Source organism: Xenopus laevis, chromosome 3L, assembly GCF_017654675.1.
Source record: "Xenopus laevis strain J_2021 chromosome 3L, Xenopus_laevis_v10.1, whole genome shotgun sequence".
Classification (NCBI taxonomy): Eukaryota; Metazoa; Chordata; class Amphibia; order Anura; family Pipidae; genus Xenopus; species Xenopus laevis.
In genome coordinates this window covers 73,441,909-73,469,514 of record NC_054375.1, presented here as the reverse complement: position 1 = coordinate 73,469,514, position 27,606 = coordinate 73,441,909, and the positions used below count along the sequence as shown (strand labels likewise).

Genomic DNA, 27,606 nt, shown 5'->3' with positions numbered 1-27,606 from the left:
TTAGAGTAGCAACACTGGCAACTAGGGATGCACAGAATCCTTTGTGAAAGATTTGGATGAATACCAAACTGCATCTAACCCCTAAATTGTAAAGGACTGATGAGGACTGCGCAAGTGGTAAAACATTTTGATTACTGCCTTGTTTGTGTGACGATTCCAATTTGGATGATTCCTGACCGAATCCTGGATTCAGTGCATCCTTAATGACAACAGTGCCATTAGCAGCTAATCAGAAATTAATTTGAATCCATCTACTGCAACTTGAAAAATATAATTAGTTGCTACTAGGGATGCACCAAATCCACTATTTTGGATTCGGCCGAATACCAAACCGAATCCGAACCCTAATTTGCCTATGCAAATTAGGGATGGGAAGCGGAAAGCATTTTTTACTTCCTTGTTTTCTGACAAAAAGTCACAATTTCCCTCCCCACCCCTAATTCGCATATGCAAATTAGGATTCGGTTCAGCCAGGCAGAAGGATTCGGCTGAATCCTGCTGAAAGGCCGAATCCTGGATTCACTGCATCCCTAGTTGCTACAGGTACAAGATGCAATTTAGCATCTACTGTACAAACTAAGCTCAGGAAGTAAAATGCTTATTTAAAGCTGCAGCCTCTTGCTTTATTGGATATAAGCATCCCATGTAATATATAATTTCCTACTAATTTTATTTATCAAAGGTCAAATGTAAGAGCTTTTTATATATGTACTCACTACTCAAACGGTTTTCTATTTTAAGAAAACTTGAATTGAAAAACCTTGATTGAGTTCCAGTAGCGAAACCCAAAAACTCTAATTAATCAAGTTTTCGGCAAAAAAAAAAAGTGTTCGAATTGATTGAGTTTTCGAGTGAAACCCACCAAAATAATGTTTACATCATGAAGGCTAACATCTTCAAATGGTTCAAGGGACCTCTGCCACTGACTCCAACATGACCTTGACGGGTTTTAGATGGTGGATTTTTGGAGTCAAGCTATTCCCAGGGTCGGAGTATAATCAATCTTGAAAAATTTGAGTTTTTCTTATTAACTTGAAACTGTGATTTTTTTACTGAAAAATAACCTCAAACTCAAATTTTCGTGGAAAACACAACTCAAACCTTAAAGAAATAACCACCTTAATAAATGAAGCAGCTGATTTCTGCGCATTGTAGCTTTATAAGCATTGAATGAAACCTGTCCTGTATCTCAGAGAGAGGATTGTTGGACAGACTATAAAATCTCAAATAATATAGCTATTTACAAGCAACATTTATAGAAAAGACCTGCAGCTGTCTCATTTTAAGTTGAAAGTTACATTTTTACCAACCACCTGACAGCTTCATCTATTGCCAGCCACTACATTTCAAATAGATGGTAGAAAAATAAAGGACACACTGCAAACTAATGTAGTGTTTTATTGAACAGTTTACTAAATATTCACAATATTCATCATTGGGCACAGTGATTTCCTTGCTCTGGGTTAAAGGAGAACTAAACCCCTCCAATGTGAAAAGTCCCATCCACTACCCTCCCTGCTTCCTCCCTGTATAATGCATTAGTGAAAAATGTATCCCTAATTGTGAATCTCACGTATCCGTACAGAGTAGAGCAGTGGAGCTCAAGGGCACCATATTTCGCATCTTCATTTTTTTTTTGGATACTCTTCCTTCCCTTCGGCTATTTCCAGACTGGCTCCAATTGTGCATGGGCCAAATATTTCTGTGTCTGGTCCATTCCTGAAGAAAACTGTAGATGTGTAAGATGGCACCCTTATGCTCTGCTGCGCTACTGTGCACAGATGAGTGAAATTCACAATTAGGGACACATTTTCGCGAATGCACTATGCGGGGAGGGGGCACTATGGAGGGTAGTGGGGCTTTTCAGTTAAAGAGGGTTTAGTTCTCCTTTAAACATGTAAATTGTGATTTTATGCAGATACGTCTTTAGGAATGCAACGAATCCTCCATTTTAGGATTCGACCAATGCTTTGTCAAAGATTAGGCCAAATACCAAACTGAATCCGAACCCTAATTTGCATGTGCAAATCAGGGAAATGAGGAAAAAGAACCGCACCCACAGCACATGGTTAAAAAAAACAACTTTTGACTTCCTTATTTATGTGATGAAAATTCACGTGTTTTTTTTGGATCCAGTTCAGCAAGGCACTTGGATTCAGCCAGACCTGAATCCTGGATTCGGTGCATCCCTATACCGCTTTCCTTCTGAAGCAAGCAATATAGCAACTAGCATTCATGTTGGAATATAAATATGGCAAAAAGAAACGAGCTATGCATACAAGTGAAGCCCTCATACAAAATATGGTTAATATCTGTTTAACATAGAAATAAAAAATTATATACAAAATAATGCCATTTCATGTATATTACTAATATGTAATTTAATTAAATATGTTTAGTTTTCAATATAACTATAAAATTGGCAGTTGCGTTGTCTGCAGGAGCATGTGGCAAGTTCACATAAAAAGAAAGGGCAAGCAATAGGCTATGACATCAGTGCCCTCCCATGTAACATTGTTCCTCCCACTTTTTGGGGGAAGCCTGACTGGCAACTGAACTAAAAATAGTATAAAACAAGTAATTTTCCTTTCTTATTGAAACCACAGGCAGAAATATAATTTACATTTTTTGGTCGCAGACCATTAATGACTTAATAAACAGTGGTTTTATTGTTTGTAACATGTATACCTGTATAGTTCTAAGATACTCAGGAGGATTTTCCAGGTCTTTCTTTGAAAGCAATATTGATAGGTAATCCCCTACTTCTAGACTACCAACGGTGAACAATTTCTCCTCTTACAATTTCAGCAGCGTCCGAAATAATATCAAACAGATGCACATCAGTTACTTGCTCATAAATAGGATTAGGAATCCATTCCTTTTTTTGTTCGGGAAATACTAACTGAAAGCTTTTGTTGCCAGCAGCTAGAGGGGTTGTTTTGCTACAATGTACCATTGCCTGTGGGTGATTTACATTTTTATTGTGAGATAAAACGGCCAGCATGGTTCTTGCGTATACCGAATCCATTTGAAATGCAGTTTTTTTAGGCCTGTATTTTAGAACTTTGCTGTGAAAGTTTTCTAGATCTCCTGGGTGGCAGAATTTCTCTGACCTGGATATGTCTCTTATTAGTAGTCTGTTGTTTAGAATGTCGACAAGAGTGCTGTATGCTGGATGGGCTGGTGTGATCCATTTTCTGACTTTCTGTTCCTGAGCCGTTAATTGCTTGTGTTGACATTTTGTGTAATGTTTTAGATTTTTAAAAGTATGCCTATTTGCTATATGATACATTAGTGAACGCCATTTATCTAGAAGAAGGTCAACGTTCTGATCACATGTCTGCACACACCAGATGAGGTGGTTTGTAATTGGACCTATCCACTGGGCGATATCTTTACACTTTCTTTTTTTGCTAGCAGCGGTGAGTTTCTTCACAAGGCTTTTGCAGATATGCCACACACCAAATTTATGATTAATGGTTGCAGATTTTGATTTCATAAACTTTCTAACACTACTATTTTGATTGGTGGCCAAGACTTTGATGTCAACCCCTTTTGCTTCCAAGTTATCAAGACATTTTTTTAATGCTATTTGCTCTGTTGTACCTGCATTCTTTCCTGGACCAACTTGTTCGATTGCGAAATCCACAATTTTTTTGGACACACTATCCATCATTGAAAAAGTACAGTATTTTGCACTATCCACAGAACTGTCAAACTGTCCATAGCCAGCCAAAACAGCTGCTTGTTCAACAATGTGTTTTTGAAATGATTCCTGTTCATTTGTCCACGCTAGTTCAATTGCTGGAAAAATATACCTTTTTTTATATGTATAATAAGTAGTATGGGGGAAAAGGGGCATTGACATCAATTTGAACATTTCTTGGACCTTGGTAAAGGATGAACCACTTAACAAAATTGCACATGCTACTGATAAATTACCAGTAGATATTTCACCTGACATTGGTTGTGAATTCCATATCAAAGAACAATGTCCAGAAAGACATGTTAATTTTATTGCAACCATAGTTCCGTAAATTTTTTTGTCAATTTCAACAATTGGTGCGTGGCAAGGTGCTTCAGCGCTGTGTTGGCATTTTATTAGATACAGCAATTGGTCAAGTAGTTCTTCAAACACAATGAACCGTCGCTGATGAATTTCTTCTGGTTTTACTGTTCCGGTTCTATCTCCTTCTGTACAACTTGACAATGTGCTTTCTTTGGGTGCATAGAAAGATGATGATTTCTGATTACCACATATTAAAGATTGTGATAAATGTACTGCTTCTTCCACATTAGATTTGTCATCAATTAGTTCGTATTGCATATGTTCCGTAGTACTTGATACTTTGATTAATTTAATTGGTATAGGGAATTCTACTGGATAAGAATGACCACTTCTTATTCGCCAAGGTTCCGTCTCCACGTAATCATCTCCAGTTCGTACAAGGGTATCAGGTTGTATTATGGGATTATCTTGACCACAAGCTGAATGAATACCAAAAGGTTTAGCATCTGCTGTTACACCATCCGCAAATAAGGTTTTGTCTGTTTGTGTGCCTACAGTCACAAGATTTTTTATTACACGCACAATGGTTTGTGAGGGAAAAGGTAGCTTTTGCTCTACTCTTCTTCGTTTATGGCTTTGAAAGGGTGCAGTTTCAATAGCCGATACAGAAATTGGAGTTGGTTGGTTCAGGAAAATGGTGGGTACAGCACTTGGTTTTAGTACCCGTTTTGACCCTTGAATTATAAATGAATCTTCAGTAAAGTGAACAGAGCAGATTCTATGTCTACCAGTTTTTGCTACTTGGAAGATTTCATTAGCAACGGATTCCAAGTCTTCGCCATACTGAGAAGTTTGTCTAAGCCAATTAGTAATTTTATGGATATTGTTTGGAAAATTATGTAGAGTTACATTTGGGTATTTATCCTTCTGTCCAGATCGATGCGGACAACCACTAACAATACAATTAGGCATGGGTGACGATGAACCTGAAAAAATAGTTTCAAACATTAATAATGTAGACACAATCTTGCTATATTTAGGATAATGTTAAAAGGAGAAGCAAAGGCTTAATTACTGTGGGGTGGCAATAGTTATGCACCTGCAGGGATTATAATCATTTAATTGATAGCCAGGGCCGATGCTCAAATTAAAACTACACCAGGGCAGGGTACTTCTATCATCTTATTATTTTCTTTAAAGGAGAAGTAAAGTAATTATAACTTGAGGGGTGCCACAAGTTAGGCACCCCCAAGTGGTTATATTTAATTACCCTACACCCCGAGCCAGTGCTCCTATCAGCAGAAAACTGCACCAACCTGGGGTTCTGCCAGTGAGCATGCACCCCGGGCAGACGCATGCACAGTAGGATTAAGTAGCCGGCTTTTTCCTTAAAGTTCGGCTCTTCGCTCTACTGTGCATGCGCAGCGGTTAAAAGAAAGAAGAAGCAGGAAGAGGATCACTCCATGGTGCTCGCTGAAAGAACCCCAGGCTGGTGCAGTTTTCTACTAATAGGAGCACTGGTTTGGGGTGTCAGGTAAGTAAATACAATCACTTGGGGATGCCTAACTTTTTGCATCCCCAAGCGACTTTCCTTCTCCCTTAATTACTTGGGTACGACGCATTCACAATAAAGTGGAACAGAGGGCTTTTTAGTTCAAGATAATTATTTTGCTCTACTGTGAATGTGTTCCCACTTAAAGAACAAGGACGCAGGAAGCTGATTGCTTTGTTGTGCTCAGGTAAGAAGTAACCTATGCTACTAAAGTTATCAGCTAAAGACAGTAACAACAATAGTTATGAATTAATTGATGAAATCATTGAGGGTTGCATAACATTTTCAGAGGGAAAAGTAGTAACCTTTGTTGGCCGGGTATCAGGTATCATGGGAGAACTAGATTTTATTCCATGTACCTGTGCTTAAAAATTATGATATAATCAATATCAATATGAGACCAGGTGGGATGAAACATGTGACTGGGCTGTGAATTTAAATGGTTACACCCCTTTTAGAAGGGACAGAGAAGGTCTTTATGTAAAGCCAGAATTAAATATGTGCACTAAAAAAATAACCAGGGCTGACATGGGCATGGAACTGGGCTATATAGTATGTTACAAACTGCCCAAGTGAGGAGAATGAAGCCCATCTACTGTTACAGAATGGAAGAGGCTTTACAACTAAGTCACATTATTATCATGGTTGACTTCAATTATTTGGACATTAACTGAAGTAATGGGATGGCCAAGTCAGTAAAACTAGCAGGTTTGTAAATATGCTGAATTACTATTTTTTATTTCAGGTAGTTCAGGAACCTACTAGGAAGGACTCTTTTGGATCAGGTAATTATAATAATACTACTAATACAGAAGTCATCCATAGCATTTAGCGAATAGTGATCATAACATTCTTTTTAAAAGTATGTTGCAGAGACTTCTCTATATGTATTTTAGACACTCAAACTGGAGATATAAGGGCATCACTGCAATATTTTAACTGGGAAAGGAGAATGAAATGTCTTAAAAGGAGAAATCAACCTGTGGGGGGGGGAAACCCCTACCCTCCAACCCAGATAGCCCTCCTTCCTCCCCCCAGGCCCCAGGATAACTACCCCCCGGGGAGATGCCCATACTCCATACTTACCCCTCGGTGCAAATTCTTCCAGCGAAGTTCCACGTGTCCATCTTCCGGCTCCTTGGTAAGCTGACAGAGATCGGCCATTTCCGCGTAATTCCGCGCATGTGCAGTTGTCGCAAACTGCTCCAAGAAATACTAATCTCTCAGTCAGCTTACCAAGGAGCCGGAAGATGGACGTGTGGACCTTCATTGGAAGAATCTGCACCAAGGGGTATGTATGGAGCATCTCCCTGGGGGGTAGGTTTTTTTTCCCCCACAGGTTGATTTCTCCTTTAAAATGCTGCTTAAAGGAAAACTATACCCCCAAAATGAATACTTAAGCAACAGATAGTTTATATCAAATTGAATGACATATTAAAGAATCTTACCAAACTGGAATATATATTTACATAAATATTGCCCTTTTACATCTCTTGCCTTGAACCACCATTTCGTGACTCTATCTGTGCTGCCTCAGAGATCACCTGACCAGAAATACTACAACACTAACTGTAACAGGAAGAAGTGAGGAAGCAAAAGGCAGAACTCTGTCTGTTAATTGGCTCATGTGACCTTACATGTGGTTTGTATGTGTACACAGTGAATCTTACGATCTCAGGGGTCGGCCCTTATTTTTTAAAATGGCAATTTTCTATTATGATTACCCAATGGCACATACTACTAAAAAAGTATATTATTATAATAATGGTTCATTTACATGAAGCAGGGTTATACACATGAGCTGTTTTACTCAGTATCTTTTAATAGAGACCTACATTGTTTGGGGGGTATAGTTTTCCTTTAATAAATCTACATGTCAGTATATTCCCCTACTACGCAGGGAATGTTGTCACAAAGCAAAACCTTATGGTTTTGTAAATTTGATGTTGAGGTTGTTAAGAAAAAATGTGCTTTTGAGGCTTTCAATTTAGCTGGGACAGCTAAAACTTTTATTATGCACAAGAATAGAATGTAAAAACGCTATCCGACAAGCTAAAATAGAGATGGAAAGGAGTATTGCAGCAAGGAGTAAAACAAATTGGTTTTTTTTGTAAATAGTAAAAAAAAAAAAAAAATGACCACAGGGGATAGGGCCCTTATATTAGATGATCTAACAGAATCACTGTTGGTTAATTCTTTGGAGGATGTCTGTTGGTTAACTGTTGTTTCACATAATATTGATGGATTAGAATCTAAGGACATATATTTACATCTAGGTGCATCTGAGTAGATTTTCTGAACTGGCACTTTTAACAGCTGAATGTACACACTGAGCGACCATACTTTCTGTAGACACAGTAGATGAGTGGGACAAATTAAAGGCTTGCTCAGAAAAATAAAAAATTGTGTGGAAAGCTCCTTCCTGTAATAACTTTCTATTGCTTCTAATTTGATAACAGTCATCTGAAAAATGTGAGCGCAGATGTGAAAATTGTCATTCCTCTTCATTTCAAGAATGCAATGTTATATAACATGAATTTTATATTCTGTAAATTGTTTTTGAGTCATAAAACAATATTGGTAAAATCAAATACATTTTGGCACTTTCAATTTCTGAAAAATTAAAGAAAATAAAACATAATGTTCTATACTAACCGGAAAATGCAGACCAGATTGTATCAGAATATTAGTCTTGATGTGCCGATGCGTATTAATTTAAAGCGATCCTTTTTCACTGTGTTATTAGCTGGTTAGTTTTGAGTTCATTATATTAATGACACTGTAGTAATCGTAAAAAAAAAATGTAAAATGTTAACTATGAGATATGAAACAGTGGACAGTGCATATCATCATATATTGTACTAACCTAGAATCTTGTGGTGAAGCAATAGACTTAGAAAGCGATCACCTACTCTCATGTAGAAACAAAATATTCGGTATCTGCAAATCGCCGTCAGAAATATCAACAGGTCCAACAAATCCAGCCAAGAATGACCGATAACTGAAGTAAAGAACAACTATGGTTATAGCACTGACTAGCAATTATAGGATATTGGATCTCAATATAAGGAGATGGTGAAAATTTAGTTCTCAGTTTCATAACGAACTAAAGCAAAATCACAGACCACTTTCTTGAAGATAACATTACAAAGAGACGCAAAGTACTGTTGCTTTTACTGACCCCACCTAAAAACAAATGTGCTGTAAGGCTACAAATTTATTGTTTTTGCTACTTTTTTGTCATCTTCTTTTTCAAGCCCTCTCCTATTCCAGTGTCTTATTCAAATCAGTGCATGGTTGCTAGGGGAATTTGGACCCTGGCCAGATTGCTGAAACTGCAATGGGAGAGCTGCTGAATAAAAAGCTAAATAACTCAAAAAAACACAAATTGTTTCAGAATCACTCTCTTCTACGTCATACTAAACGTTATTTTAAAGGTGAACAATCCCTTTAAAAGCACTCTACACATTGTATTTTATTAGGCCTTGTGTATGGCATATGAAGTTGACTGGGCTTTCTTTTGACCTTTAATTGCTAAAAATCCTGTGCTTGTTTGTGCAAAACACACTGGGACACTCCAATGCTATCTTAAAAGAAAAGTCTTAAAAACTCAGGATTACTTTTGGTCAATTTCACCATTTTCTGTGAATTAGCTTTGTTTTGTCCCTAACCTGTTACAAATCTGCTACTTGTTTGCATTAAAAAAACATCGGCAGCCACTGATTCCACTGTGAAAAAAGGAGTCTAAAACAAATATTCTCCTAAATAAGTACCTAATTTGTGAAAAATAAAGTCTTTACATAAAACACTGGACCAGAAATAACGAACATTCTGTTTATGTGTAACCATGACAGCAAGTGTGGTTGAACTCTCTCAGTAAAACAGGGGAAACCCCTGCTAATACTGGTCTTTACCAAAGCTCACTTTGGGCCCCGGAAATTTCTTCTGCGGAACTGACGAGAGCCTGCACACTTTGCAACTACTTATGGTCAATTTCACCCAGTCTTCTTCCTTATTATGTGTACCAAACACGTTTTCCACAGGACAGTTCTCTTTGATTCCTTGCACTAACACCAGAAAAGGATACAAACCCCTATATGTAATAAAAGCACTAATTTTGCCCAAGAGCAGTAACCCATAGCAACCAATGGGATGTTTGCTTTTAAACAGGTGATTAGTAGATGCTACCTTCTGATTGGTTACTTTGGGTTACAGCTCCTGGGCAAACTTAGTGACTTTTATTACATATCCCTTTAGTTTCTAAAACTTAATTAAATAAGAGGCTTTTGGCAGGGAGCCCAGAATATGTGGCAGCTGCACTTAAGATACATTTGTAACAAATTAAAGGATAATTCAACTAGGGATGCATCGAATCCACTATTTGGGATTCGGGTGAATTCCCGAATCCTTGGTGAAAGATTCAGCCAAATACCGAACCGAATCCTATTTGCATATGCAAATTAGGGTCAGGAAAAGAAAAAGTGGAAAAAATTCTTCTTTTGTGACAAAAAGTCCCTACCCGCCCCTTATTTACATATGCAAATTAGGATTCGGTTCGGGCAGGCACAAGGATTCGGCCGAATCCGAACCCTGCTGAAAAAGGCAGAATCCTGGCCCAATCCCAAACCGAATCCTGGATTCGGTGTATCCCTAAATTCAACCCCTTATTAAAAAACCCTATCCCTACATAGAACCCCCCCTCCTCCCCCAGCCTAGCTGCTACCTGGGTAAATGCCCCTAACTTTTTACTTACCCCTTAGTGCAGATTCAGGGCATTGGAGTTCACGGCAGCCATCTTCTTCAGTAATCTTCGGGTCTTCTGGCGCATTGGCAATTACCGGGACTTTCGGTGCATGCGCAGTTGTTCGGGGCCGGCAGACTGCTTCAACTGCGCCAATACTTCCTGAAGATTATTTAAGAGAAGAAGAAGGCTGCTGTGAACTCTGCTGGACAGAATCTGCACCAAGGGGGAAAGTAAAAAGTTAGGGGCATTTACCCGGGGTAGTAGCTAGGCTGGGGGGAGGAGGGAGGTCTATGTAGGGTAGGGGGGTAGCGTTTATTTTAATAAGGGGTTGAATTCTCGTTTAAGATAAGCAAAGATACAATTGTAACTATTTAAGATAAGCACGTATATTATGAAAACTATGGCTTGAAGCTTAAAGGGCAATACGCCTTCATTAGTAAAAATGTAATAACACATAAAACCTGACCCTAAAACCTTCAAACTTCCCATAACCTGCCAAATTCGGTAAAACGGACACGGTATTGACGGGGTGTGGCCATAAAATGGGCGCGATGAAAGAATTGTGTAGCGCTACGTGCAGCACATCTTTGTCTCCCTCAGTGTTGGGAACCAATAGTAATGAACAAATGAATTGCAATCTTGGTTAAATACGGAGAGCAGAAGCAGACAATTATTGCCGGTAACCATAAAGAAAATAAATCATTTTTTATCTCTACATACTTTTCCAGCTGACACTAGTAATAGCGTCATGCTGCGAAATTAAAAACGGTATCAATAGTATCTTACCCTTAAGAAACACTGATCTATAATCCCGTCCTCGTTGGTCACGATCGCAAAACAACCGAGAGCAGCAACGCGAGATGCAGCGTGACGTCACCGTCTCGCGAGATTAGACCTGTGACGCCAGGATTCGATTTCCGGAAGAGTTGGACAGGTATACTTTGATTGCACTGCGGGACTTTTAAACGACGGCCCGGGACTGGAGTGGCGTTTTGAAATAGGGTAAGTGTGGTGTGTGAGAAACACTTCCCGTGCTTTAGCTTTAGACACAAGAATAACTCTTAGGCCCTGTGCCAATACAGTCAATGATCAATTCTTTCTCTTACTTAAAATGTACAGTAGTACTAGAGGGTGATGTGTTGGGAGTATGCATGGACAATAAGGGGCTGCTGTGATTTATTGGTCACCAACTCAGATCTATTGTCAAATCTAAACTTACACCAGTGCTGTAAGGAAATAGCATAAAGTTACTGACTGGTGTAGTTGTCTCTGCCAACCAGATATTGCAGCCAGTATGATTGGCATGTGTGTGTGACTAGGAACAGATGAGAAAGAGTATGTCATGTAGTCCCTTATGTATGCTTGTGATTTCAATCAATATTTGTGCTTATGGTTGTTAGTATCTATCATTATTATGTGTATTTATATAACACAGGCAGACCTACTGGGCAATTCCTTTTTTATTCTTTTACAGAGAATGTGTATTATTGGTTGGATATGTTACATTTCCCAGTTCAAAGAACCTCCTGAAAATGCTCTGTGCTTGTAGGTTTATGAATAGCAAAGGGCAGATACTAAGTGCAAAATGGGGGATTTGGCTGTTTTTTTGTTTTTGGTTGGTTGGCACGAGGAAGGGTGTTGAACACGAGTCCATGTGACATTAAATTGCACAGAAAATTAGGGATGCACCGAATCCACTATTTGGGATTCGGCTGAATCCTTCGTGAAAGATTTGGCCGAATACCGAACAGAATCCGAAACCTAATTTGCAAATGCAAATTAGGGGTAGGAAAGGAAAAAGTGGAAAAATTCTTCCTTTGTGACATGATTTCCCTACATGCCCCTAATTTATATATGCAAATTAGGATTCAGTTCGGCCTAACACAAGGATTTGCCCGAATCCGAATCCTGCTGAAAAAGGCAGAATCCCAAACCGAATCCTGGATTCGGTGCATCCCTACAGAAAATAGCATCAAAGCTAATCTTGTTTTATAAACACCTGTCTGTTGTTGCTCTGCATGTTGCAGACCTTGCCTCGACATACTTTTGGGGGCAGTGCAATGTAAACACATTTGCACAGCATTTTATCAAGTATATGGCTAACCATTAAGGGAACTTGACTTCCTGAATTGGAGAGTATAAATGTTTTTAAGAATTTTCTTACCATGCATGCGTAAATGATCATTCAAGGCCCTATGAGCATAGTTACATAATTCAAGTCATGGAGGCTGCTACGTTTACTAAAGTTTCAACAGAAACAGTAGTTAACATAAAGTCCACTTGTGTGTCTTAAGGCAATGTTTCATTAAATGGGCACTAGAATAGCACTGCCCTTGTCCTAGGTTTAATTCCAGCCAGGGCACTACTGCCAACTAGGGATGTAGCGAACTGTTCTGCTGCGAACTAGTTCTCGCGAACTTCGACCGTTCGCGTCCACCGAATGTTCGCGAACGTTTGGGAACGTTCGCATTTTGAGTTCGCGTTCGATTCGAATACAAGTCGTTCGACCATTCGAATTCCTTCGATTTCCATTCGTTCGAACGATTGTAAGCATTCGATCGAATGAAAAGCATTCGATCGAATGGCTTCGATCGTTCGATTCGAATGAAAATCCTTCGATCGAATGATTAAAATCCTTCGATCGTTCGAATCAAACGATTTTAGAGGGTGTTCGAAGTTCGCGAACTGTCCGCGAACGTTCGCATTTTTTGCCGGTGTTCGCGAACGGCGTTCGCGAACACCAAATCGGCAGTTCGCTACATCCCTACTGCCAACTAGTTTGTTATGTTATTCCTGTGTCTTTGTGGGTCTCCTCCCACTTTAAAAATGCATATATTAGTTCCAGATGAAACTGGCCATAGTGTAATAGGGGTTTATATTGTAAGCAGGGGCAGGGATTCATGTGAATAATCTCTGTGTTGAAGAATAATGTGGCACTATGTAAATAAAGGATAACTTGATAAAGGGCCATTGTTTGACTTGAAACGTTGTAACTGTCCAGATCGTAAAGCCAAAAAGCAGCAAATAAAGGCTTTTTAACTTAAATCCTTGAATAAAGGATAACTATCAATGTGGAGCAGGCAGTGGCATCATGTACGGTCTCTTGCAAACAAAACAAAATTATAAATATAGACAATTTGCAGTGCATCGTGGCCTTTGTTTACTAACTTGAACCAAATTGTCAAAATCAGCTTGTGGTGAAAGGGTTATATGGCAAAATTGTAATTGTGTATAAAGATGCAACATAGTAAGTATCAACATGGTTTGTGCTGTTCAACATGGCACTTGTGTTTTAAGATTGGTTTCTTTGGATTGGTCCTATAGAGTTTTCTCATTCAGATCTGTGGAAAAGGATTTGCATCTTCTCCTTTAACTATGCACATGCTTTGGCATATATACACCAATGCTAAGGTACAGGCTGTTGATATCTACTGACACTATCTGCTTGTTATGACTTGCTGGAAAGTTCAGTAAAACATTTCTGTTTTAGTTACATAAAACTGTATCTGCATAATAACCATATTTGTCAGTCTTGGTGGTTGAGAACACCAAGAACAATGGTTTGTGGGTGCTAACAGCATTTTTAAAATTGTAAATTGCTTGAGAACTGGGTTTGAAGGGGTGCAGTAGAGGTTAAAGAGCTTCAGTTCTATAATTCCCAACATGTAGGTGCTTTATGGTGGTGGGGGGATGTGACATTTGGGGGCGTGTTGGGACATTGGGGGTGGGGTGTCATGTGCTGCACAGATCTGTTGATTTGGTCTAGTTTTTGAACCTTCAAAAACCAGGCAGAAGGTTATGAAACAGACAGCCTCTTCAAAAACCGGCCTGTCCAGTTCAAAACTGGAAAAGCAGCAGCCCTACCAGAGTTAAACAGTGTTATTTTCCCATGAGACCTGGTGGGAGATCAAAATAAATAAATATGTGCCTTTCCCAAGCTCCATGCACTAAAATAACTCTTTGTTGCAAACAACAGGGCAGAGAACACTGGTTATATTTAAATACATTAAGATATTAGCCCTGGCCCACCTTACTACTAATGTCTTTGTATTAGGTTTTTTTTTGGTACAAACAACATCACTATTTTAACTCTCAATAATAATTTATTAAACAAGTTAGCATATAAGGGTATCCAGTATTTATTAGAGATTGGAGCATGAGTTAACTTACCAAAGTTAACAGGGATCCGAGTGCTCATGCACCATACCTTCAGCTTAGGGGAGGTGAATACACTCTTGTCTTCAAATATGAGCTGACAAACACCGGACGAAACATGGCAAATTATGCAGTAAAAAAGAAAAGTTTATTTAAAGAAAAAGCATCTCAATTTGTAGCCTTTAATACATTTATTGTTCATTATGTATTTCCCTTTTTTATCCCATTCACCATTTCTTTGCTTCTTAAAAGACTACTGATCTACACTTTTCTACATGCAGTTTTATTCCTTTTTATTTTAACCATCCAATAAGCTTTCTGAAATATAGTGTTTTCTCTGTTTCTGTAGGTTGAGTCTATTGGTGCTATGTATTCACTGGTATATCTGGATCAAGTGTGAAATGTGTAGTTCATACATGTCATCACTCTAAATAAAGTCTACCAATGTAGAATGACATGTGCAGGAGGTAACATTTTCCTTTTTTTTTTTTAACTAAATTATAAAAAGATGTTTTTCCAGTATTTACATGTGCAAATACTAATTTTATTTTTTCCAATTTTTTAGGCCAGTTGGTAAAATGGTGCAAATAAGAAACAAATATCGAATAATTTGCCATTCTGGATAAGAAACTGAATTTTATCTTCAAGTTCCAGCCAAAATCTGTTTACATGTGCAGGTCACTTCGATATTGTGTTAGTCACTGTCTTTATACAGCAATGACAAGGCTAGAAGAAGCTAATAGGGAGGTCAACATGTATTCTTCAGTAAGATATTTGGGCTATTTGGCTCGAATTAGCTTGCTAGTTGCCATATGTATGGGCCTGTATGTCAGATGGGAGAAGACAGCAGATTCATTGATACTAGTAATATTTATTTTGGGTCTATTCATCCTTGGAATTGCAAGCATTCTATACTATTATTTTTCAATGGAATCAGCCAGTTTGAGTCTTTCCAATCTGTGGTTTGGATTTCTACTTGGACTTCTCTGCTTTATCGACAGTTCAAAGTTTCAGCATGATGTAAAAGAAGAAGCTACAAAATACTTGCTTGTTTCCTCCATAATCATCAAAACTCTGTGTGCTTTGGTGGAGAGAATTTGTGGTTGTGTTCGACACCGGCCAACTCTCTTGACATCTTCTGAGTTTTTAGAACTGGTTGGTTTTGCAATTGCCAGTACCATTATGCTGGTACAAAAGTCTCTTAGCATTATCCTGCTAGTTGCAGCATTGGCTATGATCATAATTGACCTGCGCATGAAATCCTTTCTGTCTATTGCAATACTAGTTGTTTTTGCATCAATTACTCCAGAGTTATTTTTCAGATCTTTGGATATTCATGTAAACCCATATGCCCTGTCTTGCTTTTTCTTCTGTATTATAAGCAACCCGTTTCTTGACGTATATTTCAGTGGACTGTCTGTTACAGAAAGATGGAAACCATACTTGTACCGTGGAAAATTTTGTAGAAGGTTTTCTGTTATTTCCATTGGATTGGTTGAACTTGTGTTTTTTGTGTTTGCGGCTTTAAAACTGGGCGACTTAAAACTTTGGTATTTTGTCATTCCTGGATTCTCCATCTTTGGGATATTTTGGCTGATCTGTCACATAATATTTTTGATTACCCTTTGGGGATTCAATACCAAACTCAACGAGTGTCATAAAGTATATTATACTCACAGACCAGATAACAACAGCCTAGACAGAGTGATGGCTTCCAAAGGAATGCGCCATTTCTGCCTTATTTCAGAACGCTTGGTTTTTTTCAGTCTTCTTGCAACGATCATCTTAGGGGCTGTTTCCTGGCAGGTAAATATGTGATTTAATGTTTGTTTGCTTAAGTAAATGTGTTTGTGGGTAACAATTGTTTAACAGGATTGTAATGCCAACAGTTTAGGGGTCTATTGCAATCTCTTAAAGGAGAACTAAACCCTAAGATGGCTAGAAATGCCATATTTCATATACTGAGCTACATTAGAACCGACCTAAAGGTTCAGCATCTCTATAGTAGTAATGATCCTTTACAGTTGTCACAGGAGTTTCTCATCTTGGATATTGTTAGGAGTGTTGGAGACATGCACATGCTCAATGTGCTTTGAGCAGCTGTTGAAAAACTAAGCTTCTGGGTTATCGCAAATCATCCAGCAGAAAATTAGGTTTGCTGATGCTACAGGGCTGATTATTACATTCTGATGCTTTGTGTGCTGCTTTCTGAGCTGCCATGTACCTATAATCTGAATGATTTACTAATCAGCCTTATATTGTGACAATTATACAAATATATATTCATTATCTTGTGCATCGGCCCGTAAGCTCAGTAACTGACAGCAGCACAGAGCATGTGCAGTGAATCAGCAGAAAATAAGATGGAGGAGCTACTGGGGGGCATCTTTGGAGACACAGATAAAGGGCTGTGGGTGACTTGGGCTGGTACAGAATATACAATATTTCTGTCCTATTCAGTTAGTTGAGCTTTAGTTCTCCTTTAAAAGATGCATTTTTGCAGTAGGAATGCATGGTTTTTTTTTTTCTTTTATTTACAGTTCTCAAGTTTTAGCCTCCAGTGCCCCCAGCTGCATCAGGCAGCCTCACCTCTTTCACATTCACGCACCGTGTGTACACATTTCTTACTGCAAAGAGAAGACAACATTGCGACTGGCCACCTTCAGTTCTCATCATTGTGCTGGCCTGCCTGATGCAGCCTGGGGTTAACTAGCTATGGGTTAAAAAAAAAATGATCCCAGTTGTGATGTTGCTTTTGTTTATGTAGTCTAACACAATCCTTAACCTAAAGTGGTTATACAAGAAACCCATTAACAAAGTGTTTAAATTGGGCCTGTCACCCAGACATAAAAATCTGTATAATAAAAGTCCTTTGCAAATGAAACATGAAACCTAAATTATTTTTATTCCTTTTTTTAAATCATCCACACCTGTTATAAAAGCATTTAAAAATCTTAGCTGTCCCCTTTTTATCATATCTAATGCTAGGGATATCACTTGTCCCATTCTGTCACATAAACAAGAATTTGGCATGATACAAAGCTTGTCTTGATAAGTGTCCATAAAATGGCACCTGCCTGTTTGTTGTGGTTGTGAATTCCAAGACTAAAAGAAATAGGACTTGACTGACATCATAAAATAGGATTTGATATTATTTCTTAGGGTGATAGGTCCCCTTTAAAGGGGTTGTTCACCTTCCAAATACTTTTTTCAGTTCAGTTTTTTTTTTCAGATTGTTCCCCAGAAATAAATAGTTATTTTCAACTACTTTCTATTATTTATTTTTTACTGTTTTTACAAAATCTAAGTTTAAAGTTGAATGTTCGTGTCTCTGGTGTTTGAGTCTGGCAGCTCAGTAATTCAGGTGCAGACTCTTAACTGTTACAATTTTGCAACATTTAGTTGTTACATTTCTTAGCAGCATCTCTGGAGTATTAGCAACTATTGTATCCGTTCTAACAGCTGAACCCCAGAGATCCTGCTCAGCAGGGACAAAGATAAGAAATGTATCCACTAAAGTTTACATGGTCGGCGACCCCCCCCCCCAGAGCTGCTTTAGAAGGTGGAAAATTACACTTTACACTTCAATATTAGAAAAACACATAGAAAATAGAAAGTAATTGGAACAAGTCGTTATTTCTGGTGATTTATCTGAAACCAACTAGTTATTTGAATGCTCACAGTAGGACCAGACACCCCTGTCTGTATAGCATGCAGAAACTTAAAGGAGGAAGTTCAGGACTGAAGAACTACTGCACATTTCTTTCCCCTCCTGCTTCATTTGCATATCTTGTGATGCAATTGGCTAGCAAGGTCCAGGAGAGGAAAGGAATGTGTTGTAGTTCTTCAGTTTTGAACTTCCTCTTTTAGCTTTCTGCATATCATTCAGGCAGGGTTGTTGGAGATCCCCTGCCTAAGGGGAAAACAGAAAAATCTGAAGAGGCAGTATTGGTATTTTAAAAATGATTTATTTTAAATAATAAAGATGATTTAGTACAACGTTTTTAATGACACAGACTGTTCAAATTCAGACAGTTGTTCAAAGGTGAACAACCCACAGACAGCAAAGTAAAAGAGCAAGCAAGTGTTTGTCCACTCTTCTGAATTAAAGTCTGCCATTCTTTTACTTTGCCTGTCCATGGGATCTGTGAGGCAAGCTAAGGAGCTGATTGAAGCTTAGGGGCTGATTCTTGACTTGCGTTTTTTAGCAGCCTAAGTTTCTGCCCAGTGTGGCATTGCCCTAGTGGGATAAATTCTGAAGGCAAAGAAATACTGTCATCGAAAAGTGGATGCTGTGTAAAAAGCAGCCAAACTGAACACCAGTTGCAGATTTTTTTTTTCAAGTCATTACATCTTTATATGCCATAATTGTTGTCTGCTACACATTAAAATATAAAATTAACGCAACGATAGATAGATAGATATACACAAATTAAGATGACATAACTCATTCACACACATTTTCTAAATATTTGTAGTCTTTGCAACACCTGTTTTAATTATAACATAATAATAAATTAATGATACATTTATATCAATTAATGCCAGGATTTTCCAATATTTAACAGTAAAATGTATTCTACATTTTTATGTGTTTTCCCCTCTCTGTTGTGCTTATTAAAATTGCAGTCATCGAATGGACTCTTCATTAGTATGTTTCTGATTGTTTTACCACTGGAATCCATGGCACATGGTCTTTTTCATGAACTTGGCAGCTGCTTGGGTGGAACAAGCGTTGGCTATGCAGTTGTGATTCCAACAAATTTCTGCAGGTATTCCTGTTTTCTCATTTTAAAACTTAAAAACCTGTATATTAAGTGATTATATACTTGGAGTGTTTTCTTATTTTATGAGTAACCTACGAAGCAGTTAATATTTGACTCTCAGGAGCTTTTTTTGTGGTCTGCAACCATGGATAGCTATTGGCAACTTGTTGCTTACCCATGAGGTCATAAGAAGGTATACACCACATTTATGATGTCAATATAAAATTTATGTATGAATTTGTTTTAGAAAGTAACTGAGCATAAAATAATGGATAAGGAGGATTATAGCTTGAATAAAGTGGCAAATTGTGATGAGCAGGTATTAAACGGAGAGTAGACGTTAAAGAGAGACGGTAACAAAGTGGACCATAAAGCAATAGTGATTAAAGACTATAGGGGGGGTCAATTGCTGAACAGAAAAGGGAGGTGGGAGAAGAGGAGTGCACAAGACAAAGTGGAGCAGTGAGCATAAGGAAAGGGTAAAGAAAAAAAAGTGAAGAGTATACTGTAAAAAGGGGTGCAAACCATAGCAAAACAATGTTAGGGTAAGATTTAAAAACAGAAACACAGGGTAGAGAACACTGGTAATCGTAATAAGAAATGGAAGGTGGATAAAACTGGTTTGAGGATAGATAAAACCAAAGGAGAATGAGGTGAGAAAGTTGCACTCTTCCAAAAACACTACACAATTGGATCTCTTTGTATTCCTTGAGAATTTTCCCCCACTACAGGCTTATATGGCACATGCTTATGACATACAGTATTTCTCTGTACCACATCAGCTTTCTGCCAGTCTTGTGGCACCAGCTATGTTGATAAACTATTCATAAATATGACAAATGCAATGTTTCTTTAGTCTTGAACTTTTCCCTCAACATCATCTAGTGTATACGGTTGGATCATTTGCATTGGTGTACATTTCAATACAAGGAAATGTTTTTGCAATTATTCTTAATATTCAGTCCTTGCTAATATGCTTTTTTTGTTTAATAGACTCTTATACAGCCATGTTGCTTTCATTTTTACAAAATAGCTAAAATAGCATTTATTTACTGTCCTTGTAAAAGTCTTTTGGTTGGCCAACATGGGAATTAGGAATGTGGAAATGGAGAAATAAAGAGAAGGGGGGAAGATCATAAGGTAAAAGGTATGAGCACTGGGGTGGGATGAGGTGATAATTCAAAAAGTAAAAGAAGGGAACAGCTGTGATTGGGAGACAAACTGTGATAGGCAAAAGCAAATGGCAATGAGAAAAGGAAAGAGATGAGAAAGACAGGAAGAGTAAAATAATAAATAAGTTCTATTCTACTTGCTTTGGGTAACTTTCTTTTTAATGGTGGGGGATATGGTTCTGGCACAAACTAGACAGCAAGAAGTATTCTTTTTTTCATTAATGTATTGTGTATGTATGCAAATGTCCTGTATTGCATTTAAACTGTTTTATTAAGAAAAAAATGAATACATCTAGCATTATGTATGCCATATTTAGTCACTGTTGCACCATGTGGCAGGATATTGTATACATAACAATTACATTTTACAAGTACATTCGTTATAACGTTTTAGTAAAAAATTGTAGAAATGTTTAATTTTTTAGCGTAAATGTATTAAATCTTTAAAACCTATATCTACTTTTGTCTTACCTTAAATTAGCCCTAATGGTCAGCCCATGCTTCTTCCCCCGGAACATGTGCAAGAATTAAATTTACGGTCAACAGGAATGTTAAATTCTATCCAGAGATTTTTTGCCTCTCATATGATTGAAACATATGGATGTGACTACTCTACAAGTGGGCTTAATTTGGATACACTACATGCAAAGCTAAAGTCATTTCTTGACTTGAGAACATCTGATGGACCTAGACATGATACATACATAATATACTACAGTGGACATTCACACAGCACTGGAGAGTGGGCATTAGCTGGTAAGCCTGTGCAATTGCTTTTTTTTTTTTTTTTTTTTTTTTTATCCTCTGAGTGCCAGTCATGATTTGACCACAAAGAAATAATTGATTACTATTGGCAATGGTACTTTAGCATTTATGTTCCCCTGTTGTTGTTTAAATAGGAAATGGCATTTCTTGTAAAATATCAAGTTGTGCAATGTGGGAGAGGATGCTTTTTTGACAGTTGAGGCTCTATAAAATTAGGTTTTTCTCGTAAGCTACATAAGCATATAGGAGCAAAGAATGCACAGCATTTTTCTTTTTGTCTAATTCACCTTGCTATTCCCTGCAGTTGGAATTTTTAGCTTCTGCAGAACCTCTAGGGTAGTGATCCCCAACCAGTAGCTTGTGAGCAACATGTTGTTCTCCAACCTCTTGGATGTTGCTCCCAGTGGCCTCAAAGCAGCTGCTTACTTTTGAATTCTAGGCTTGGATGCAAGTTATGTTTGTATAAAAACCAGGTGCACTGCCAAATAGAGCCTCAATGTAGGTTGACAATCCCCATATGGGCTACCAAATGGCCAATCGCAGCCCTTATTTGGCACCCCAAGAACATTTTTATGCTAGCGTTGCTCCCCAACTCCTTCTGAATGTTGCTCATGGATTCAAAAGGTTGGGGATCCCTGGTCTAAAGCATGAACATTATATGACTCTTGGGAAACAACTATGTATTTAGCAGCTTGGATTTCCAACTAATATTAGTAAAGCTACTCCAACTCCTATACAATGTAATGATAATGAGACCTCCTCTTGCAGAAGTACAAAGCAGGGTAATAGCCAGGAAAGCATGTAAGCATAGCAACCACCTCTAACCAGTTGTTCAAGTTGCTATACTTTAGATCAGGGATCACCAACCTTTTGAACCCATGAGCAACATTCAGAAGTAAAAGGAGTTGGGGAGCAACACTAGCATGCATAAAGTTCCTGGGGCGCCAAAAGTGCTGTGATTGGCCATTTAGTTTAGTTTGGCAGTGCACCTGGTTTTTATGCAGCCAAAATGTGCATCCAAGCCAGGAATTCAAAAATAAGCTCCTGCTTTGAGGCCACTGTGAGCAACATCCAAGGGGTAGGAGAGCAACATGTTGCTCACGAGCTACTGGTTGGGGATCACTGCTTTAGATAAATATAAAAGTGTGAATTTGACAGTCTCAATGTGATGTGGAACAATTTGTCTTTACATGTCTAAACATGTCAAGATACATTGTCTTTAGAATGTCTTTAATGTAATTAGATGTAGCAGATTAGGAGTTGATTAAAATTATTCCGACCAAAAGTATCTAGAAATCAACATTTAATGGGAATAACATAAATGAAAGTCAAGCAGCTAAACTATTAATTATAAATGTTATAATGGCAATTGTTTCCTTTAATCGTTCACATGCATTTTGTTTCTAATTGCATTCTACATTTTATTTTATTTTTTTTAATGAGAAAAGTGGAAGATCATGTCGTTTTGATGCCGGTTTTTATCATTTTATTTATGTAGAGCAAAATCTAACAGATTTTTGGCAGTGTTTTGATGTTTTCCTATTTGCTCGATGAGTCTTCTGCTAATCTGTGGATTATTTGCATAGAAATATATTTTTCCTGTTAGATCTTCTAAATCCAGCCATTACATACTGATGGCAAAGCTAGAGGGTATTTACTAACATAGCAGTTCAACACAAGTGATTTACACCGACAGTTGGGACAGAGTTGCCATTTGGTTTTGTTTTTTTTAATCTGGGCAATCATCTTGCCTCTGGAAGGAAATATTACCAAATAAATTGTTAACACTATCTTGTCCTATCTGAGTCCTACAACTGATATGAAGCAAAGTGAATAGTAATGGCAGTCATAGAATGAGCAACACTGCTCATAGACTGTAGTGAAGGACATACTTTCTAAATACCAATCACTTATCTTAGTGACTTATTGGTGAACAAAGAGGCTCTCCAGCAGATGACTTCTCTGCATTTAAATGTTATTTTGCCAGTTCACGCTTGTTTTGGGGTTCACCCCTTTTATCAAGTGTGATACTTTTCACAGTGCATAATGTTTTAAACCTTAAACCCCCACCCCATGTCACTTCATTTCCTTTGTGTTATACAATAACTGAGAGCTGTAATACTCAATACTAGGCAGCCGAAGGCAACTATTGTTACCTATCCAGAAAGGCTTGTGTTATTGCTCTTCAAAATAGTGATGTCCTTTGAAGTATTACAAGACATTAAAGGAAAACTATACCCCCAAAATGAATACTTGAGCAACAGTTTATATCATATTAAGTGACATATTAAAAAATCTTAGCAAACTGGAATATATATTTAAGTATATCTTGCCCTTTTACATCTCTTACCTTGAACCACCATTTTGTGATGGTCTGTGTGCTGTCTCAGAGATCACCTGACCAGAAATACTACAACTCTAACAGGAAGTGTGGAAGCAAAAGACAGAACTCTGTCTGTTAATTGGCTCATGTGGCCTAACAAGTATAGTTTGTTTGTGTGCACAGGGAATCGTACGATCCCAGGAGGGGGCCCTTATTTTTTAAAATGGCAATTTTCTATTTATGATTACCCAATGGCACATACTATTAAAAAGTATATTATTATGAAAATGGTTTATTTACATGAAGCAGGGTTTTACATATGAGCTGTTTTATGCAATATCTTTTTAGAGACCTACATTGTTTGGGGGGTATAGTTTTCCTGTTAGGCAGTTTTGTAATAAACGGTCTTAAGTTTGCTACTGGTCTATTAAAGCAAAGCAGCCAATGATCAGTTAGCATTTACTGGTCAGCTGTTTAAAAACAAACATCTGTCAGGTTTCTATGGGCTACTGGATGTGGGCAAATATAAGACTTATTACTTTACCCTGTGTGTCTTTTTAATAAACTTTGCTAGTTGGAGAGAGATGGTTTTAACCTGCTTTATTTGACTTTGAGGGACGACTCTACTGATAAGCTCATATTTAACCACCTAAAGATCATAACTGTGATTATGTAAATGGATCTAGAGGTCTAGAGACTGGTGGCAACATGTATGTACACGTGTTACTATAAACCACTCCACTGGGTACACACCCTTTAACGGTTACCCATTAATTTCATTTTTAAATCATCTCGCTTTTGTGGATAAAGTTATTATTCATAATTACAATGTTTATTTTAATGTATTGCTTACAGGTGGTGAAACGTTACGCTTTGATACTCTTTTGGAATGGTGGAGAGAGAAGAATGGTTCTTTTTGTTCACGACTTATAATTGTTTTGGACACAGAAAGTTCCCAGCCTTGGGTTAAGGAAGTCCGCAGAGTGAGAGATCAGTATGTTGCTGTGCAAGGAGCAGAGATGGCAAGGGTTGTAGATATTGAAGAAGCAGATCCTCCTCAGCTAGGGGATTTTACTAAAGAATGGGTGGAGTACAACTGCAATCCTGACCACAATATAAATTGGTCTGAAAAGGGCCGTACTATAAAGGCAGTTTATGGAGTATCAAAGCCCTGGAGTGACTATACTTTACATTTACCAACTGGCAACGATGTTACTAAACATTGGATGACCTATTTCCCACGCATTACATACCCACTTGTTCATTTAGCTAATTGGTGTGGGGCTCTTAACATGTTTTGGCTTTGTAAAATTTGCTACAAGTGTTTAAAAAGGTTAAAAATGAATTGGTTCCTTCCAGCTGTACTTGATACTGGACAAGGCTTTAAACTGGTCAAATCTTAAGTTCTTTTAAGTTCTTCTAAAGGAAAACATTTGTTATTTCTTTCACACAGGGTGAAAAATTAGGCGACATTGCCACTCAACTTGTTATAATAAAATGGTCGTAATGTTGAACTGTGTTACTGACAGCATTTGCATGTGTATGGGTGTATGAGCATATACCTGTTTGTGTGTCTTTATAAGATGTGTGTCTATAAGCATATGTTCATTAGATGGACAATTTGACAGTAAAACTGCTGCTGTGTTTGACCATAAGATGGACTTTCTTCCATAATTTGCAACAGGCAGTGCTTCAGAAATTATGCAGCCATCCAAAAGAACATTGGATATAACATGGCACAAAATGAGTGCAGTATTTCATGCTCCATCTATGTAACATTGTGTGCATATATAAAATAGGACATATGGTGGCATGTTTATTGAAATTCAAACTAGGGAAATCTGAATCCTATTAACGCTAAAATGTTCCAGACTGTCAGAAAAGTGTTTGACTCAAGTGACAGATTTATTATAGCAGATCCATGAGTCAGTTGGTCTGAATGGGATCGGCTGCTTTAAACAGGTGTTCTAGCTCAACGGCAACTTAAAGCCCAGGAAAATAATTATCCGTGCTAGGAAAACTTTTCTTTTGTTTACTTAATAGATCCTCCCCATTGTTTTAAATGTAAGTGCACACATGTAAAATGTAATAACAGGTATTGGACCTGTTGTCCAGAATACTCTAAAGCTTGGGTTTTCCAGATAAGGGATATTTTTGTAATTTGGATCTCCATACCTTAAAGGAGAAGAAAACCCTGTAGGAAAAAAACCCGTAGCCCCATGCCCCATACTTTATACTTACCCCTCATCGCAGATTCTGGCAGCGGACTTCACGGCATCCAACTTCCAGGTCCTCGGTAAGCTGACTGGGAGATCAGTATGTTGGCGCATGCGCAGTTGGAGCAATTTGCCGATCTGAGACAACAGCGCATGCGCTGAAATTGATGGAGATTGCCGATCTCCCAGTCGGCTTACCGAGGACCCGGAAGATGGATGCTGTGAAGTCCGCTGCCAGAATCTGTGACGAGGGGTAAGTATAACGTTTGGGGCATTTCCCCGGTAGGGGTTCAGTTAGCCTGGGGAAGGGGGTTCTACGTGGGTTGGGGGGTCCTCGTGTTTTTTTTGTTTGTTTGTTTGTTTTTTTACAGGGTTTCCTTCACCTGTAAGATATTTAAACTTTAATTAAACCCAACAGGATTGTTTGGCCTTTAAAATGGGTTAATTATATCTTGGTTGGCATCAAGTCCAAAACATTTGAACTATTTGCTTAAAATGGAGTCTATAGGAGACTGCCATTCCATAATTTTGAAGAAAACGGGTTTCTGGATAAAGTATCCCATACCTGTACTGTTATTTGTCCATATTTTTGCTTTGGCTGCCATCACTTGTAGCCAGACATCATTGGTGGCCTTTTTTATTGTGGAAGTGTAAAAATCTGCCATACTAGTAATACATTAGAACAGTGCTGTCCACCATATTACACACAGTGGGCCAATTGTATGGAGGGCCAGACTGAATTAAAATGTTGATGTCTGTCATACGGTGAAGTATATGGAGCCTGTGAGCAGACTGAGGGCCATAAAAATCCTTTGGAGGGCCCACTGTTGGACAGCCCTGCACTAGATTATCCTTGTTTTCTTAACAGTAGTACAACAGAACATATAGGCAAGAGCTGAACCATTCTTAATTGAAGTACATAATAAAACAATTCTCCATTCTTGTTTTATATTTGGATATATTTATTTAGAATATTCACAGCCCAATTAATATTACAGTTCCCCATTAATACAGGTGTTAGGTCCATTATTAAAAGTAGTTATAACCTGCTTTTTTCCCCACATAGTTTTTTTCTGTAAGAAATTGTTGGTTTAAGTAGGAGACTTTTGGAAATAGCATTGCCATTTTTGAAGCCTAAATAAAGGGTTTGTAGAAAATATCCATACCACAGTACATTACCTTCAGTACATTTTTGTGTATTTTTAACATTTACTAAAATTATAGTATTTGGCAAAAATGTATGTTGAATTCAGTTAGCAAGCAATTTTAATCGCATGGCTTTCTTGCCGCCTGAACAAACGTTTGCAAATGTGTTACGTGCTGCATATTACAGATATTATTATTTTGGATTCTTCCCTATAGATAAAGCAACCAATACCAAGGATAACAACAGACAGAACTCAGGGATGAACATGCCATTTGACATCTTTAAACAATGTTTTATGCCTTGTTTACCATCGAATCTATGCAATGTATTTAACACTTTCAGGGCAGAGTGCTCACAAATGATTCTTGTTTATATGTATCTGTATGTTTCAGACAGTTTTACGCAATGTTCTGTCGCACAATGTTGATTGCTTCTTTTGTCTTCGTGTTTTTTAATATGTTCAAAGAAAGATTAGTTAAACAAATATATTTGATATCTTAAAGCTTTATTTGTGTAACTGTAAATAAAACGTAATTCAGTTGAAATGAATTTGCTTCTTTAGGAATTTATCAGTATACACTTTGTATCCAGCATTCATAAATTATTTTTTTTAAAAATGGCAGTTCTAGATACTTTTTCATTTTTTTGAAAAATTATAAAACCAACGTACACTGCCCCTTAGTGAAAGTCAAACACAGAAAGTGGTAATTATTTTCACTGGTCCTATTTATTCCAATAAATTGCAATTTTAAAACAA

The 27,606-nt window shown here is 37.7% G+C and overlaps 2 protein-coding genes across 8 annotated transcripts; one reads left to right on the top strand and one right to left on the bottom strand.

The window, feature by feature from the left end:
• Positions 1-1,382: 1,382 nt before the first annotated feature.
• Positions 1,383-11,231, bottom strand: LOC108711131. 7 transcript variants are annotated; one of them, XM_018252547.2, is made up of 5 exons: positions 11,092-11,227; positions 10,315-10,464; positions 8,428-8,562; positions 8,217-8,340; positions 1,383-4,995 (listed from the first exon to the last, which is right to left on the bottom strand). In XM_018252547.2, exon 5 carries the CDS (start codon positions 4,979-4,981, stop codon positions 2,771-2,773), a length of 2,211 nt encoding a protein of 736 aa, XP_018108036.1. In that variant the 5' UTR covers positions 4,982-4,995; positions 8,217-8,340; positions 8,428-8,562; positions 10,315-10,464; positions 11,092-11,227; the 3' UTR covers positions 1,383-2,770. The 7 variants fall into 7 exon arrangements, with proteins under 7 accessions (XP_018108036.1, XP_041442328.1, XP_041442329.1 ...); XM_041586394.1 differs by having other exon boundaries at positions 8,474-8,562; XM_041586395.1 differs by lacking the exon at positions 10,315-10,464 and having other exon boundaries at positions 8,474-8,562; positions 11,092-11,231.
• tmem168.L (transmembrane protein 168 L homeolog) lies at positions 11,170-27,606 on the top strand. The gene is made up of 6 exons (XM_018252549.2): positions 11,170-11,307; positions 14,810-14,927; positions 15,026-16,266; positions 19,090-19,232; positions 20,880-21,154; positions 24,342-27,606. The coding sequence occupies exons 3-6, from the start codon at positions 15,130-15,132 to the stop codon at positions 24,887-24,889; spliced, it is 2,103 nt and encodes a 700-aa protein (XP_018108038.1). The 5' UTR covers positions 11,170-11,307; positions 14,810-14,927; positions 15,026-15,129; the 3' UTR covers positions 24,890-27,606.

What these genes read in the sequence shown, in the direction of transcription:
- LOC108711131 (XM_018252542.2), bottom strand. Translation starts at nt 8,479, where the DNA reads ATGAGAGTAGGTGATCGCTTTCTAAGTCTATTGCTTCACCACAAGATT. An exon ending in GCTTCACCACAAGATTCTAG is followed by an intron (nt 4,996 to 8,427) that starts GTTAGTACAATA and finishes CTATTTTTTCAG; the next exon opens with GTTCATCGTCACCCATGCCT.
- tmem168.L (XM_018252549.2), top strand. Translation starts at nt 15,130, where the DNA reads ATGTGCAGGTCACTTCGATATTGTGTTAGTCACTGTCTTTATACAGCA. An exon ending in TAGGGGCTGTTTCCTGGCAG is followed by an intron (nt 16,267 to 19,089) that starts GTAAATATGTGA and finishes TTAAAATTGCAG; the next exon opens with TCATCGAATGGACTCTTCAT. An exon ending in TGGAGAGTGGGCATTAGCTG is followed by an intron (nt 21,155 to 24,341) that starts GTAAGCCTGTGC and finishes TATTGCTTACAG; the next exon opens with GTGGTGAAACGTTACGCTTT.